The sequence below is a fragment of the Phoenix dactylifera genome, unplaced genomic scaffold (genome assembly GCF_009389715.1).
Source record: "Phoenix dactylifera cultivar Barhee BC4 unplaced genomic scaffold, palm_55x_up_171113_PBpolish2nd_filt_p 000007F, whole genome shotgun sequence".
In the NCBI taxonomy this organism is placed as follows: Eukaryota; Viridiplantae; Streptophyta; class Magnoliopsida; order Arecales; family Arecaceae; genus Phoenix; species Phoenix dactylifera.
In genome coordinates this window covers 1,646,183-1,664,207 of record NW_024067666.1, presented here as the reverse complement: position 1 = coordinate 1,664,207, position 18,025 = coordinate 1,646,183, and the positions used below count along the sequence as shown (strand labels likewise).

The 18,025-nt window shown below is 39.1% G+C and overlaps 2 protein-coding genes across 4 annotated transcripts; one reads left to right on the top strand and one right to left on the bottom strand.

The window, feature by feature from the left end:
- Window positions 1-1,649: 1,649 nt before the first annotated feature.
- LOC103712287 lies at window positions 1,650-11,095 on the top strand. 3 transcript variants are annotated; one of them, XR_003386648.2, is made up of 5 exons: window positions 1,650-2,363; window positions 4,082-4,269; window positions 6,999-7,683; window positions 10,610-10,680; window positions 10,812-11,095. XR_003386648.2 is itself a non-coding variant. In XM_008798767.4 (4 exons), exons 1-4 carry the CDS (start codon window positions 1,697-1,699, stop codon window positions 7,656-7,658), a joined length of 1,437 nt encoding a protein of 478 aa, XP_008796989.2. In that variant the 5' UTR covers window positions 1,650-1,696; the 3' UTR covers window positions 7,659-7,845. The 3 variants fall into 3 exon arrangements, 2 of the variants coding, with proteins under 2 accessions (XP_008796989.2, XP_008796988.2); XM_008798767.4 differs by lacking the exons at window positions 10,610-10,680; window positions 10,812-11,095 and having other exon boundaries at window positions 6,999-7,205; window positions 7,284-7,845; XM_008798766.4 differs by lacking the exons at window positions 10,610-10,680; window positions 10,812-11,095 and having other exon boundaries at window positions 6,999-7,845.
- Window positions 11,096-12,195: 1,100 nt separating this feature from the next.
- Window positions 12,196-13,056, bottom strand: LOC103712286 (glycine-rich protein 2-like). Its single transcript, XM_008798765.4, has one exon. The coding sequence runs from the start codon at window positions 12,832-12,834 to the stop codon at window positions 12,379-12,381; it is 456 nt and encodes a 151-aa protein (XP_008796987.1). The 5' UTR covers window positions 12,835-13,056; the 3' UTR covers window positions 12,196-12,378.
- Window positions 13,057-18,025: the final 4,969 nt, after the last annotated feature.

Sequence of the window (18,025 nt, the reverse complement as noted above, 5' to 3'; positions counted from 1 at the left end):
GTGGATGGTCAACCAAACATAAGCACTTTGGAAATTTGTCGCTTTCCTATGGTCAACCAAACATGCCAAAAGTACTTTCCTAGGTATCCTCTTTCTAGAAATCTGTTTTCCAGAAATCATATTCCTAGGAGAAAAAATGCTTCCCGTGAACCAAATGAGCCCACTACCAGGGAGTCCATTACACTATGCTAAAGAAGCTTAGAGTTCCCAAGTTGGGTTGACTGGATAAGCTCCTTTAGCTCTATAAGGAATTGAAGTTCTTGATGATCAAACAGGATCTACTCCTCCTCAAAAGCTGGTCCTCTACAAGATATGTGGAGAAGAGTCCATAGGGCTTATTGAAGGCCATAGAGAGTTAAGTGCCCAGTATATTAAAGGCATTTGCGGAACAACACAAGACATCCCAGGCCTTTATGGTGGAATAGGTAGGGATGGCAATCAGATTGCAACATATATAGATCGGGTTGGATACGAGTCAGATCAAAATTTCGTCAACCCGAACCTAACTTATTTATTAAATAAATTAAAAATTCAAATCTTAACCTAACCAATTTATTAAATGGATAATCCGACCCAACTCGCATAAATCCATTTATTAAATAGCGCAAGTTATGTTAAATAGGTTAAACATGTAAAATGGATTTTAAACAGACTAAATAGATTTCAACGGGTCGAACAAGTTAAGCAAGTCATATTAAACATGACAAAAACAGATTAGGTTTTACATGGATTAAACAGGTCTTAAATGAGTTAAATGGGTCGAAGATTTAAACTTGAACCCAATCTATTTAATAAATAAGTTAAGACATGTTGACTCATTCATGATCCAAATCTATTTATGTAAAACCTGAACTTGCTTAAAGTGGATTGCTTACGAATCGGATCATAAATTGTTACCTGAGAAACAGATCGAGAGGCTTGTTTCTATTATCATGAGACAACTTTATACATCACAATATGCTCCAACATATCCTACCATGAATCCGATAGATCATAGATCTATAGTAGGAAGCATCAGGATATTCAAAAAAATTGGTCTTAAAAAATTTGTGGTCTATTAGAAAGACAAGACCGATCATTATCATAGAGAGTCCTGAGACCTTAAGACTGAAACAGTGAAAAGACTACATTGCCGGTAAATATAGGACTAAAAGATTAGATCGAAGATGTAATCATTAATGTTTCGGTCAATGGTAGGCCGAGACTCGAGCCCAGGCTAAGCTTCAACCAAAAAGAGGACCGGATGCAGCCCTGCAGAGTAATCCTTTGCAGGACTGCGTGACCATGTTTTGGACCTGCAACGAATTAGTTAAGGCTCATTTTCTGATACGAAGTCCCATTGATCAGAAGGTCGTGATTTACCGCAGACATAATCGATAAGGAATTTATGATTACCATATCGTTGGTCCGAGCACTAATCCATCGCCGGAGGAACAACACCGTCTTCTACACGGCCGCACGAAAGTTCCAACTCGAGACGATCATAACGTAATCCCGGGGCTGGCGCTGCGATTGACGGCATACCGAGGCAAGTGAACAAACTGGACGGCAGAGATTCTTCCGCATATAAATTTCTATCCATGCCTGCACATATACATCAGGGTCGGCATCCACCGGACCCGCGGTATAAATAACCGCCCACGCTCCCCCATGGAGGTTTCGCCTCTTCGGTATCGAATTGAAAAAGAAAGAGGGAATGTCATGGCTGGCGAGGTCTCTGGTGAGGTCGCTGAGCGCCAATCATGGCGATGGCGACGGCGACGACGAGGAGCGGAGAAAGGAGAAGACCGAATCGCCGTCTAAAGAAGCGGAATCCGACGAGGACCGCCCCATGGAGCCCGGAACCCCGACGAGGGGCGTCAAGGAGGACCTCTCCGAGCTCACCAAAACCCTAACCCGCCAATTCTGGGGCGTCGCCTCCTTCCTCGCCCCGCCGCCGGAGTCCCAGAACCCCGACACTCCGAGTCCCCCTGAAACGGATTTCTCCGCCTCTGATCGCGGCTGGAGGTCCGATTCCTCCGATCCGGCGGCATCCCTGTACGCCGATGAGGCGGCGGCGGCGGCAGAGTCGCCGAGGATCGCCGGAATCCGGAGCGATTTCGCGGAGATCGGTGGGAAGTTCAAGAGCGGGATCTCGATGCTGTCGAATACCATGGCGGTGTCGGAGATCTCCAAGATTGCGTCTACTTTTCTGCCGTTTGGGGCTGAAGAGGAAGAGGAGGACGAGGAGGAGGAGGAAGAGAATTTTGAGGCTGGAACGGTGGGGGTTACCAAGGAGGTCTTGGCGTTTGCGAGGAATATCTCGATGCATCCAGAGACATGGTTGGATTTCCCATTGTTCCATGAAGACGAAGATTCCGACGGTATGCCTTCCTCCCGGCTTTTTCTTTAGAGATTGGAAGGTCTTGATCCTTTTTTTTTAATTTGGTGTTCATTCTTCTTTTTAATTTGAGTTAATTATGTGGCATTTATTCACATTGGCGTGAATCTTGTTAATCCGAATCTTTATTCGGACTCAGATTCCGATGCTATGTTTTGCCCAACTTATATTTTGAAATTGGGAATAATCCAATTTTGATTTTTTTAAGTCCTCTATCAGGACCTTGTGCATATTTAAAATGGGACCTCTATGAGGTTGTTGCCATAGTATTACTTATCTTGATCGCCTATTTCTGTGCTCCGTAATATTTCTTTTTTCCCATTACGGATGTTTAGCTTAGTATTACGAGATTTGACATTAGATAGGTAGGAATCTTAAAAGACCCATCCCTGTTGTTGTCAGTTAGATAAGCATATCTCAGTCAAAGTTAATGTTTCTCTGAAGGGAACTGGCAAATATATGCAAAGTCAAGACTTTTTAATAGCATGGGTGGCTGATCGTATGTCTATATGATTGGTACTGGAACACAAATGAAAATTACAATGTATGATTTTTGGCTGGCTTTGGTCAATAAAGGTTTTGGGCATGAAGTAAGGGCTGGTTTGTAATTATCTTTTGCTGGAAGGGGGTGTATTTGCCTTAAGACTCTTTTAATTTCGCTATAAATACGTGATTGTCCCTCCACGGTTTCATGCAACAATGAAATCAATTTTCTTGTGCGAGTTTCCCTCGTGTGATGCAAAGCAGCTGCGAGGCTCTCCGGTGTAATTATGGGGTCTTAATCTTACTTTGCTCCTCTCCTACTTCTCTATCCCATTTATTTGATGTTTAAGCTGTTTTCACCTCCTTTGCTAGAAAAGCTCGAAACCCTAACCATGAATCTATCAAAAGCCTACAGCTAGGCAATCCACAAACTTTTGTCTATTCCTCTACCCTCTCCTACTGCCTCAGTCCCAAAACCGAGACCCATTAATCCATCTAAAAGCCATCCAAACACTAGAGCTAGGGGCTGTTGATAGTCCTTATAGCTACAGCCATGTTTAAGGATTTATCTATTCTTTGGTTTGCAACTCTTTGATTGCCAAAAACTTCCTATAGTCCTGATAGAGGAACATCTTGGTACTGCACTGCTGATTGGATTCAGATAGATTCTTAAGACTTCGAGGTGACCATCTGTTGACAGATAAACATTGTTCTTGCATTGATTTTCTATCAGAAAATAAGTGTTAATTTACTTAAATATTCTAAATCTGGTTTCAACTTTACATTTCTAAGTCATCATTTTAGCAATAGATTGCATCGCCTACTAGAATCTTTAAGTTGAAAGTTTTAAACATCATTTGCTTTCAGATTTTGCTTAATATTTGTGTATATCTTTCATTTTTGCTTAATATTTGTGTATATCTTTCATTTTTGCTTAATATTTGTGTATATGGTCATCTTAGACAGCATATAAAGTTTAGCACTTTAGATTGTTCTATGTCGTTAGCTCATGTGATTCATGATGAAAACCTAGTTAGCTGCAACTTTTTAGCAACTTTAGTATTGTTTAATAAATTTGAAAAGTATTATTGTGCTGTTATTTTTTTCTAAAAATCAGTTTATGGGGAGAGAGTTATTGATCAGCCATGTGCATGATTTGGCTTATGTTGGCTTCCTGGCAAGAGTTTTCTTACATGCAGTGCTTTATTCTTCTTCTAGATTTTGAAATGTCAAATGCTCAACACGAGCATGCATTGGCCATTGAACGCCTTGCACCCAGATTAGCAGCTCTGAGGATTGAACTTTGCCCGAGTCATATGAGTGAAGGGTGCTTTTGGAAAATCTATTTTGTACTTCTGCATTCTAGACTCAATAAGCTTGATGCTGAACTTTTGTCAACACCTCAGGTAGGTCACCCAGTCTGTTACTGTTTTGTTCATTTATCATGACTCTTTTTTTTTGTAATTACTTCTCACCTTAGTGTTTTCACAAAATTTGCACTCCGGTTTCTATACATATATGATTAAGCGATCACAATATTTGTTTTCTTAGTTTTGAGAATGACCTTAGAAGCATTTGTTGAATTATTTTGTTGACTAATAGCGTTTGCATATCATAGCTTATTTTATTCATTCATGCACAGTGATTGTGTTGAATACTAGGTTACAGAAAGCAAAATGAATATAAACAACATGCCTTATCCTCTCTATTGTGATTGTCTATATTGAAATTGTTTCTGCATCTGTAATCATCTGCGAGGATTAACTCTTTCATTATTGTGCTGATCTTGGCTAGGCATACTATGTTGGATGTCAGTTAGATAGGTTACAACACAGAAATATCTGCAAGATTGCAGAAAGATATGCAGCTACTAGGCCATGCCAAAAAACTGTGTTTTTCTTTTGTATCTCATTTGCATTTTTTTTCTAAAAAACAATAGAAGATAAACATTGGCTAGAATCTAGGTTTTCTAGCTTTAGAATCAAACTCAATGTATACTGGCTAGAATCTAGGTTTTCTAGCTTCTCCTAAAAGTGTTTTTTTTTTTTGACTTTTTCTTCTTATGACAACACTTTTGGATGGCGTTAACAAACACGCATTTTTTTTGGGGAGTACCTTTTTGCTTTAAAAGTTACAAAAGCGTTTTTTAAAGCAATACCAAATATGCCCTACTAATTAGGGGTGCTTTTGAAGGAACTAGTTGTGCATGTAGGAGGTGCTTTGAGTTAGCTGTCAAACCGGAATCTATAGAGTGTGGACATAGGATGTCACAACAATGAGAAAGGCTGACATTTTATTCAACAAAACAAAATTTAACATGTATCTAACCACTGCATATAGAATCATAATGTTGGTTTTTTCCTCTAAGAGCATCAAGTGACCTATCTCCATAACTCTCCTTTTCTGTTACATTAGGAACAAGTCCTACTACGATGGTGGCTCATGTTTCCCTCCTTCCCTCTTTTCACCAATATAGCTTCTTCTTATTTTTGCAATATAGTTGTAAGATCATTGTATCATTTTTTTGATGATGATGATTAAGGTTGGCAATTTACTATTTATTACATGCTTGAACCCATTTTGGAATTAGTTGATGATTTTCTACTTGAACCAATTTGAACCATTTTGGATTTAGATTGGGTCATAAATTTTTTTTTGTGAGAGGAGGGTTTGAATCGATATTTTCGGATACAAATTTTATGTTGAATGGATTCAGCTTAGTACCTTGACCCATTTCAGCATTTGCTATAAGGTTTTGATCTTGTAGCAAGTGAGATCATCCCAACAACCATGCTTGCATGGTTGGCCAAGTTGGTCAATATTAGGTGTGCTATCTAGTCAGGTCAGGTCAGGTTGGGTCTCCTTTTTGTAATACGAGACTGATACTTGTTGGGGTTTCTGATCTAAATCTTGTTCCATATTTGGTTCATTGAAGGATTGGGCTGGGTTTGGTGATGAAGATCCATCGAGTCTTTAGGTCGGGTTTGGAAATGTTTAACCAATGCCTTACCCAGTGTATATTGAGCTTGGACATTTGTGGATCGGGTCCAGGTTCTTGTTGCATACGAAAAAAATATATCTTGAAAAATTACTTGAGTTAAAATTATCCATGTTTGAGAAGCTTAAGAGCGAAACATCTAATTACATGCTCCAAAAATTAAATCAGGAGCAATAAGCATTGATAGTTAATCATATAACATTAAGTCTGATGCAGAAACTCTAGTTGATAGGTGGACAAGTCCATGAGTACTTCAACACCACAAGGGTCCCTACCACTTCCAATATGAGATTATTCCTCGACACCCCTTGTCACCCGTAGAGCTTGAGGGTCGGAACCCGAAGCAAGGGGCGACATGTGGATCAAAGTGAGGGCAAGGCATCTGAAGGTAAGAGGGAATTTGGACTCTGATACCATAAGAAAGTCCAACAACTTTAAGCTAGTAGGCAGATGGGCCTGTGAGTATATAGGTACCACTAGAGTCCTTAACCTGTCCAATGTGAGACTATTCCTCACCAACCTCTCTCACGTGAGCCTAAGGGATGGAACCTGGAGCGGAGCTCAACTCATGGATTAAAGTGAGGGCACGGAGGCATTGGAAGGTACAAGGGATTGTAGGCTCTAATAGCATGATAAAGTCCAAACCAAAATCTTAAGCTAGTAGGTAAATGGGTCCATGAGTATACAGGCACCACTAGAGTCCTTCACTTAACCAATATGGGACTGTTTCTCAATGGCCCCTCTCATGTGTCGATCCCGAGGGGCGAAACCTCGAGTGGTGGTCAACAATTGGATTAAAATGAGTGTATGGAAATATCAATGAGCAAGAGGGATCATGGATTCGGATGCTATGATAAAGTCTGACCCAGAAACTCAAGTTGACAGGTGGGCATGCCCTTGAGTAATTAAACACCACAAGGGTCCCTACCACTTCTGGGATGAGATTTTTCCTCAACAATAACAGTGGTTGATTTAAAATTTAAAAAATACTTAATTTAGAGTCAAGTACAAACTCCCAAACAGGTTGTAGCATGTGATTTTTATGTTGAGTACAGAACTTGGGTTTATCATGCTAACTTGAGCAGCTATTGTGCATAGATAGTGTTAACAAGTTTCAAGGTCTTTGTTTTTGTACAGATTGTAGAAGCCAGAGCAATGTTGTTACAGGATCTACAGAATCGAACCAAGCCTGGATCCGAGAGGCCTGGAAGAGGGACACTCTATAGGAAAGAGGATGCCACTTCAGTTCCAATTGAACACGAAGTCGTGGTGCCATCAAGAACGGCATATGGAACTGGACCATCCAAAACACCCTCATTTGGAGAACCCACTTCTGATCCCCTGGTAGATGTTGAAACTGAAAAGCATCCAGTCCATTTAACTGAGGTAAAAATTATTGACAAATCTGTCATCGACGAACAGCCACCTCTGCAAAGTAAGATCAAGGATTTTCCTAGCGAGACATCTAAAGTCTCCATCGTGGAGGATGAAGAGGATGGTGATGACTGGCTGGAAGAGGATACTGGTGAAATGGGTAGCACAGGAGGTGCTGCTATCCCATTAGGACATGAGGAAGATGTATCATTCAGCGATCTCGAGGATGATGATGATGATGATCGAGGCACACTTTCAAGCTCCAAAAGCCTTGATGCAAATGATTCTCAAACTAAAGACTCTAGAGGCTGGGTTCAGCTTAATAAAGGTTCTGGGGGCTCATCAAAGAGCGGTGACTCCACAAGCCCAGAATCCAAGGAATCCAATGATTGGTTAAATGTTGAACATTTTGATGTGGAATGATGGGCTTTAAAGTATATGTTCTGAGGTATGGGCTTCTTTGGCTTTTAAATCCCTATGTTCTGTTTAGTTTTCTGTGGCATGCTGTTATTATCGATGATGATCTTTAGATTCTGTACATAAAGACCTTTATGGGGCACTGTGCATCTTTCTGCTGCAATTTGCAATATATTTTTCAGTATCTCTTGTGCTTCTTTTGTGATATTGGGTGACCTCATATTCAGTTCCAATTAAATGTAGGCTGATATTGATAAAGCCAGAATGTTCCCTTCCAAGTTAATTTTGCCGCCCTCAGGGAAATTGGTGAGCTGATGACCCCCTTTGGAGGAGGGAGGCAATAAAGCACCAATTTTCAGGTCTAACCCTTTTTATGTATGACAAATTACCAACAGTACCCTGTGATTTTGATCCAAACATGACTATGCCTGGATGGGGGTACAAGTTAAACATGCATATAAATGCAAGCCATATTCCATGCATGCAGAAAAATATTTGCTCGTTATGCAGACTGCCACTTGATTGCGCATGCGAATATGTCATGCTAATGCAACTTTAAGCTGTTTCCATCCACAGACCTGTAGGTATAGGATTCTTTTACAATTAGTTCATTGAAACATAACGGAATGGTGGAGTTTTGAAATGATCATTGTTCCTTTTTTTTTTCCCCTTATCATACAAAAACTATAGATTGGATTAATCATGCCTCTACAGTGTATAATTCTCGTTCTTCTTAGCCTGTTTCATTTAGCCGTTCCCTATTTCGAACTGTCTCCATGTTGATATTAACGCCTCAACTTTAATTTTTTCTTTCTTAAACATGTTCCTGCAAATAGAAATAAGATCTGATTTTACTGTGTATTGATTTCCATATTCAGTTTCACTCTAAATGTACTTAACTGGAATAATAGTTGAAAAAAAAATTGAAGGAAAAACTTAGCAAGGCGCATTGCTTTTATTTATTTATATATTTATTTCGAGAACTAGGGTGGTAATAATTTATTCTTCTTCTGGTATAGTAATGCAGTGGGGATTATTACACAAACCAATTTCATATAGTTCATCTGAGAAGATTAGGACCGTCCCTATTACAGAGGAAGAACCAAAGGGTAGTAGTTATACATGAAAGTTGCTGAATGACTTGGTCTATCCCTATTCCATAAAGGCGTACTATAAACAAGCTAATAATGCTTGGAGAAAAGCCAGGTAAGTCTGAACCGCCAAAAAAGGATGCGAGCGATGTGGTTGCGAGCCACGGTCCTCACCAATTGTTTGATGCCTTCTTCTAGCATCAGCATTGTGGAACTGAGAAGGAGCTGGCGGAGCCGACTCCCAGACAAGAGCCAAAATGGTTTGCCACATATAAGAGGCAGAGTTACTTTTAAAGATAATCTTATAAATTCCCACTCCTGTAAACGAAACCTTTTTGATCAATCCAAAAGAATCTTTTAAATTTTGGGGTCCTCTAACCTGAGGAGAGAAAAAACAATGCGTTGGATTTCTCTTTTCTGTTTTACCTAGTTGATCATGTAATTGGAAAGACCTTATATACATTAGGCCTATGGAAAGTCCATCCCTAGCCCAAAAAATCCTTTTAAGAGTTCAGGTATGGCATTATCTGATGAACTAACTTTTTTAGAGGAGGGGATATTGCAGGGAGAAAAATCCATTTTATTTTAATATTTGCAAAAATGAGCTTTTTTTTCTTTTTGAGTCAAAAGTGATCCATCTTTGATGTAGACTGAATTCTTTCGCATTTCAAGACTGAGACAGCTGCTCGGACACCCTCCCAAGCTCCATTGAGGTCGCTGCAGTGAGCCTTGAAACCAGCCATAACGAATCTTCCTTCATATTCCCTGATGATAAAAACCAGAACCCCCTTTGTATATATTATTCCATGACACATCAAAGTTGATCTCGATAAATCCGAGGGGAGGGAGGGAGCAACCATGGAACAAGGAAAGGAGCCTTCGAAATGGAGCTCTGAGAGCTGCAAGTGTCCCAGTGCCTCTCAGACTGCCAGTAATTGTAGATGTCATATAAAACTGGCATGCTAATTTAAAAGCTCGATCAACAATAACAGCCGCAGTCACAGTAACTTGCTAAAAAACTCCAATTGAGTGAGAAACAATTACTTTCCACACTTTTGAGGACCTCCTTGAGCAACCATGGAACTCATACTTCGAACAAACCAAAGAAGCCCTTAAGGAGTCTGGATTGAGAATGAGCTTTGCCGCTCTAACCTTGTTAGGAGAGCACTTCGTTTTTGCCTAAGGTCATAAAGACCCAAGAAACCAGATGGATAGCTACCTTTCTTGCCGATGTCATGGGACCAGAGAAAAGATTTAAGAAGCTTTTGAATGTTATAGATGATCTTCACAGGAATGACACAGCTCGTCATCAAATATATAGGCACAGAGGAAAGAACCGATTGCAAGTTGCAATAGAACTACACTTCCAGCCTGAGAAAGCAACCTCCACTTCCAACCATCTAACTTGCTATTGATCTTTCCCACTGAGGATCTTTAAGTCTCCTACCAGAAACAGAGGCTCCAAGATACGTGACAGTACCAATCTTTGCATTAACTTGTAGAATAATGCAAATCCTGTCCTGAACCTCTTGTTTGGTTGATGCACTAAAATATATATGAGATTTTCCCACATTCACCTGCTGTCTTGATTGCAAAGCAATGATGGTTATATAATTAATGACCAATTAAAGAAATCTTCATGAATAATAAGTTAATGGTGTTATTTTTGCGATTATTTATCAATTTGACTCCCTCATGCTAGCTCTCATAGTAATAAAAATATAGATATTTGATTTTAAATTTTTTTATTTAAGTTTCTCTCAAAACCCTAATGTATTTTTTCCATATTTTTATAAATTTCGGACCTTTGGCTGCATTATTCTCCAAATATCAAACTACTGATAGCAAACTCTATTTTGTGGTCAGTGCTCTCCAAACATGGATCGAATGCATGCTACATGGCACGAGGAGATTGGCCGATAGTGATGACGTGCCAGGTACGAACTCCAATACCTTCTTAACACGTGGCAATGGAACGCTTGCAGGGTATACTTGTCGGTCCTCGAGGCTTTAATTTTTTTAGAAAATATTCTGAAGTTTTATGACGGGGGTACTTGAATGCTTCCAGCTTAAATGCGAGGAGGACATGGCAGGCCATTAAAAAGCTGCCACAACTACACACTGTCGTAGCTTTCTTGAAAGCCATGGCTTCCGGAGGCCTGAAGCTATTCAGATACGTCTGGTGTTCCTCCTGCTTTAGGTCGTACTTTACCCGCAGGCCACGGCAGTAAGGCCATTTAATAGGTCTTGGTCCGGGGATTGAAGGGCTTCCACTGGCCAAGCGTTTATGAGCTCTGAAATAGATTTTGCAAATTTAATGACATAATTATGGATTTTGCAATAATTTATTTTTCTGGGAATGCTACATTTTTGGAGATCTTAGGATAATCTAAGACAAATTTAAAACACCTGATACATAAAACATCGACCGTTTGGTATAAGTAACACTTGTTTCATATTTAGATCTTGACGTAAAATTATCCAAAAACCCCTAAATATGTTGTTCAGGGAGAAAATTTATGATCTCTTCTTGCAAAATGAGTAATTAGATGAATATTTACTCAAAATTTACAAAAGAAAAAGATAAAACATTAACAAATATGTGCTTGCTCCTTATATTAAAAAAGCATGGAGACTTAGTGATGTATATCTATTATTCAACAACTTAGATTTTTATTGAAAAAAAAGAAAATAGCGCCATTGTTGTCCAAGTATATGGAGCACTGAAATGATCATTTAGGTCTATGGTTGGGCTACAGTATAACTAAATTATACAATTTTTTTTTTTTTTTTTACAAGATCAAACACGAGAGTATGAGTGCGATCAATAAAATCAAAAAAAAAAAAAAATGATACAAATGATAAGGCATAAACACATAATTCTTTCAGATGAAATTTTCAAAATGATAAGTCGCAAAGAAGGCAATTTAATTAGCAGCATCGTTCACCTCATATAGATATGGATAGAAGCCACACTTACTCAAGAATATGCAAATGTCAAGGAGCAGCGGCTTTTCATTATCAACGCATTTCCGATTCTGAATTTACTCGATCATCATGACTGATTTTTTCAATAAAAAAAATACGGTCTCACCAAATACACGCCTCACGTGATGCCTAATAAACTATACAATTCAAAGGCTAACTACATCCCCTATACCATGCTAAACGAAACGAGTGGGATGGATTAAAACAAAAGTAACTACAACCTGCGCTTATTATATTTCTCTCTACGAACAACGTTTAGACTTCAAAGGCGCATTCAAACTCTCCTACTATACAAATCCACTCATTCCCACCCATAGAAAGCCATTATCACCAAAAGATCAACCAAACATTGGTTAGGAGATAAAGAAATCCATACTCATGACCTCAATTTTAAAAGAGAATAACACCAAAAATAAAAAAGAACATAACACCAAGTCAGCATGCATGTATACAAGAAGCCCCTATGCATCAAACTATATAAAGCCAGCCCTCTCTTTATTCAACTATATTCCATACATATCATATCATGCATCCATAACACACCATCACCACAAACCACTTACACAAAAAAGTAAAACTAGTAAAGACGTACGATATAAAACCAAGCGGGCGGCCGCATAGAGGGCGGGGAGGTAAAGTTAGTGGAATCAGCAGTAGGAGACGCACTTCTTGCAGTCCATGGTGCAGCCGCCGCCTCCGCCTCCGCCGCCGTAGCCCTTGCCGGAGCGAGTGTAGGAGGTGAAGCACTTGGCCGGGCACGTCAGCTTCTTCTTATAGCAGGGGCCCTTCTCGGAGCACACCACGGAGGGTCGGACGACGCCGTGCCATCCGGAGCCTCCAGTGGGTCCGCCGGAGCCGTATCCGTAGCCGCCCCCGTAGTTGCCCCACCCGCGGAAGTCGGGGATGCCGAATTTGCCGCCTCCGGGGGCCCCGAAGAAGCTGGGGGGGTCGGGGACGAAACCGGGGACGCCCCGGCCCGGCTGGCCGCCGCGGTGCTTGGACGAGGAGGTGATCTCGGCGTCGAGGTCGCGGGCGGCGGAGGAGAAGGCAGCGCCGGCGGCGAGGAGGAGCAGGAGGAGGAGGAGTGTGGTGGGGGGCTTCATGGTTGGTTCGTCTTGGTGGTGATCTGCTCTCTCTCTCTCTCTCTCTCTTTTTAGTACAAGTAGCCTTCCCTTTCTTTGCTGTGTCTTTTGCGGTTTTATTTCTGGACTTTTGGGTTAGGTTTCGTTTGTCCGGTGGATATTTGGACGGAAGGGAGAAAGTTGGGAGAAAGCATGGAAAGGTTAAATAGTGGGAAGACAGTCGAGGGGTTGAGAGGAGAGTAGGTTAGACGTATTTATAGCGCGACGCGTTGATCTTGGTGCAACGCGCCTTTGCAGAAGGGCTTTTATAGCGCGGCGTGACTGGTCGGCACAAAACAACCATTATTTTACTTATAAGAAGAATATTAAATTTTTAAAGTACCTTTTCGCAAACCTAGAAACATTGGCATCATAGAAATGTAGGACGAATTTTTTATTTTTTTATATTTTTTATACTCATCTTAAAAGAATTCAAAAATTATAGACTCATTGTAAAAAAATCCGGTACATACTACATTGTAAAGTAATACACTAGCAAGCTATTACATAAGTTAGGTAAGTCGTTGCTAAAACATGATATTTATCAGTATACTGTACATGATCAAATTATACATACTTAGTAAATTTATCATCATTAATCCAATATACACCTTAAAGCAAATCGATACGTAATTTTAGGACATTATATAAATCGTTACATACTATATGGCCGATGATATACACTCGTCGACTTTTTGATACATACTATAAGCTTATTTGATATATACGTAATAGTAATCCAATGCACACCTTCAAGTAAATCGAGACATAGTTTTCAGAACATGCTTTTTACCAATACGCACTATATGACTGGGTGATATACACCAGACAAATTAATCATCACGCAAGTCAATACACATTTTTAGATAAATCGATGCATAACTTTTAGAATATAGTGTTCATTAGTATCGATGCATAATTTTCTAGCTTTGTCTAATATAAGAAATTATATACGCATCATTTCTTAGACTTTATGAATACTTAAGTACAAATATCCTGAAAAAGAGAGAGATTTGGAGGAGGAGAAAGAAACTCGGGAGGAGAAGGAAGACCTCATGGATGGAATAAATGACTCGATAAGAAAGAGGATAGATGGAGAGACTAGATGAGGAAGAAAAAGGATGCTGATAGTCTTTTTTCGTGGACGGTCTCTCTTAGTGCGTGTAATTTTCTTTTTTTATTTTTTTTTAAGTTACGGGGTTGATGGATTCCATTAGTAGGAGTCCTATTTCTATTTAATTTTTGAATTTTTTCTTTAAGATAGGTGCTAGAGAAAATATGGCAAAATAGAAGTCCTAGCCCATACGATGTTCTATAGTGCCTGCCCTATATGATTTTTGTTCCAAACCTTGATTCATATTGCAATAAATAGTTGAACAAAATATTTAGAAAGAACCTTTTATTTTTTACTATTGGTTTTCTTCCTCATTGATAATTGTTGGTCAGGCAAGATCAATGTTATATATTTGTTCTACAAAAAGAAATTGCAGTATATAGAGAGGCTGGGAGTGAGACTATTCTTATCTCAAGAAAAGAAGTATAAGCTAATATCAGTCTCAAAATCAATAGTCAAACATCTAATATCGATCACACACACACACACACAATTCTCAAGTTATTAGTGGAAGTTTTATTTTAGGTTTTTCTTAAAAATTTTATAATTATTTAACACAATGGTAAAATTTAAATGCTCTCAATTTAGTAAGTTTAGCCCAATCATTTTAAAATGTTGATAGTATGCTTAATTTCTTGACTTCATTATGTGAGTTGGGCTATTTCTTATTACTAAATAATAATAATTTAGCATTAAATTCTTGAAAAAATAATGCAAGTCGATTCAATGAAGCTAAAACTGAGGAATGACCACCTTTTAGCTGTCCTATTTATATTATGTGTAAAATGTTAAAGATTTCTTAAAATACAATGTAGGTTTAAGGGATTTTTTTTAAGAAAAATGAGGTTTTAGGGGGCAAATGAGATTTCTCCTGCTCCCCTTTCAAGAATCAACTCCCTCCGAGTGTTCCACTGCCTCCAATCATCAGCCTCCAAGTGTCATATCAATAACCAAGACTAAACAAATCTCTGGTCCAAAAACCAGCTACTACTTGACATGTACCCCACATCCACTAGCATGAGTGGCCACCTGTTATTCCACCACAAGCCCACTGAATTGAGCTCCAAACAAATTTAATTTGCTCACCCCGTTTTCTTGGATTCATCTAAATCCTTTCCCATTATGTCTTCCTCCCGGGGATCTAGTCTTAAATGTCACATATCTTGTTCCTGCCTCTAAGTCGTAAGGGCTACAACCTTCTTTTGAGTTCTCTTTTTATCTTTTCCCTTCTTTTCTTCCTATGTAGCCATATTGCCCATTCACACTCTCCCACTAGCTGCCGACAAGGGGAGCTACATATATCTCCATCCCTGTTTCATGCATATGGAGCATTTATTCTTTTTCTCCTTTCCAGCTACCTGATGCATGAGTGAGTGCTAGGAGAGAAGATAACCTGATGCATGCTAGAAATCAAAGAAGTAATCAAGCCAATAAATTACTTTTAATGAGGATTATTATTATTTTGTCCATAACATTGTGTACTATTTGATGCACTGCAGGTCTGGACGTAAGGCAGGGTATTTTATTTGTTTGGATGTCCATAGCTGAATTGTAGTTGTGTGTCTGGCTGCAATTCGCTTATAACTTAAGGCTCTTTTGCCATAGCGTGATCTAGGACCAAATTGGCCATAGGGCGAGCTCAAACTCGAGCCCTCATGTTGTAACCTCCATGATCTTGTACCTCTTGAGTCCTATGTGGCTTCAAGATCACCTCTCTTTCTCCACTCATCTTTATGCTCTTCCCTCCTTTGTTCCAACCCTAGCTCCTATCCTCCTTTCCCTCTCCCCTTCACCACTCCCCCTCATCCTCTCTCCAAAAAAAAAAAAAAAAGAAAAAAAGAAAGAAAAGAAAAAGAGACTAAGCCCCTATAAGTCAGCTACATGCAACTCAAATTATGTTGTAGCTTCAGTTGTAGCATAGCTCCACCTATAGGACTCCAAATAGTTATTTAGATTAACTGACTAAAACTCCTTTGTTTGAAGAGATCACAAACTCAAAATTCGATTAATACTAAGCACATGCAATACTTGTCAAGAACCACATTTTCATGTTGCTTGTTAGATCCTAGATGTTCCATCTCCTCTTTTTTTTCTTTTTCTTTCTTGCTTCATGCGAGCAAGCCCTCTAAATTTAGAATCTCAAGTGAGAGTTCCTATTGGTTTTTACTAAAAACACTCGAGTTTCCTAGGTATTAGAAACGTTTCTTGAAGAGTTTGGTTTTATAAAACAGTAAGATATACTCTAGTTTTCTTTCATGATTAAGAGGGATACATTGGAATAAAAGAATTCATCTACAAAAGGGTTTATGACCCTTGTCAGCTTTATATATATATATATAGCTGAGATAGTTGAGATGTTGTGTTCTTGTTTGTTGCACACTTTTTCGCTGTTTATTTCCACTGTAATAGTACCCCAATCATCTGGTTGAATACTGCATTACCTCAATAAACTCCTTTAGCTCATGAACTTGCTAAATGTGTTCTTGTATATACCCTCCATAATCCAAATTACAAAAACTTTTGCTTCAAAATCTTAAACATCCTTGTAACCATCATTAATTTATTGTATTAAAGGCCCCCCAAACCCTTCTTCTCAAGAGGGAAAAAGGTGGTGGATCTGGTGGAAGGATGGAGATCTGCAACAACTAAAATGTGGTCATCCATTTCCAGTGTCATTTCATCCCCCATTCTTGCCATTTTAAAATGCTTTGAGATTATACACCTCTAAGATACAAACACAACAACTCATATTAATAGTGATTCATACTGTACCATCACTTAAGAACCCTGCCTTTTAAAAGAACAAATTTTCTACTTTTACACCGACTTCAGCCTCAAAATTCGACCACCTTTTCATATGGGTCCATATCATCGCATCATAGCGTTAGCAACGTAATATCAAACAACAAAGGAATATCTTTTACAAGATCCTAAGGATTTGGATGGTTGTCTGACCGACAGTGGAAAGAACAACTCAAAAATTGGGGAAAAAAAAAAAACAGGACTAAGCTATCTGAAAAATGAAACCCAAGCATGTAAGCATACCATGTGGCATTGGAGAATGTCATGACCCAAATAGTTTTAATAAGAAAAAATGCACCATTCTGAGTGGCTCATTTCAGCATGCTTTGAAGCTAATGGAACATTAAGTACTCATCAAATTTGCCATGAAAACCTACTTACCGAAAGCTAGAATTCCAAGTCAAAAGATACCCACAGAAAAGTGGGGGAAATACCAAGAGATGACAAGAGGACTTCTAGACGCCTGTTTCAAAACCATACAACAAAATTAATAGAGAAGCCTACAGTAAAAAAATCAATGATCACGGTGTCACCACCACTACCACCAATGACTTTAGCCAATATTTCTCTCCGTGATTTGCTCATATAGATACGATTTATTGACAGCGGGCAATATCTAACCTTTGCCTTCAATGTCATAATCTCACAAAAGGGATTCAAAGCATCTATCCAAGTCCTGAAACTACATCAAGATCCCATAAATTATCTGGTAACATGAGCCAAATTGAAGAAGAAGAAGATATGTCAATACTGAATAAAACCTTTCTACTGATGATCTCAATATCAAACCCTTAATTCACAAAAGCCACAGCCTGGTGGTCAAAGGAAGCGGTTCACATTTCTTAAGTCCCATAACCACAAACGTGACTTTATGAATCTTGAGCATCTGATGGTGGTGGCACCCTACCAGCACCGACTCCGGTGTACACGGTCCGGGAAGCAGCACACATGGCCAATTTGACGTAAAAATGCTGAAGATGGCAAGATAAGATCCCTTGCCACATTAGAACAAATTAGATGTCAGTGGCTGCATTTCTTGCCACATTCAAACAAATTAGATGTCAGTAACTGCACTTTGTTCTTAGAAACTGGTCCTGGACTGAGTTTCCTACTTTGGTTTAACCTTTGGCTGCTTGCAACATTGAATCCTAATAAAAATTCCATCAAACTTCAGGTCAGATCCTTAGCAAACAATCATAATCCAGGAGTTTAGGGACCCAGTTTCCTTCTGAGTTTCCTATGTATCCTTCATCCACA

Bases quoted from the DNA above. Each gene is read 5' to 3' on its own strand.
- LOC103712286 (XM_008798765.4), bottom strand. From the start codon at position 12,834: ATGAAGCCCCCCACCACACTCCTCCTCCTCCTGCTCCTCCTCGCCGCC.
- LOC103712287 (XM_008798766.4), top strand. From the start codon at position 1,697: ATGTCATGGCTGGCGAGGTCTCTGGTGAGGTCGCTGAGCGCCAATCAT. The intron at 2,364-4,081 runs GTATGCCTTCCT...TTCTTCTTCTAG, and splicing joins TGAAGACGAAGATTCCGACG to ATTTTGAAATGTCAAATGCT. The intron at 4,270-6,998 runs GTAGGTCACCCA...GTTTTTGTACAG, and splicing joins AACTTTTGTCAACACCTCAG to ATTGTAGAAGCCAGAGCAAT.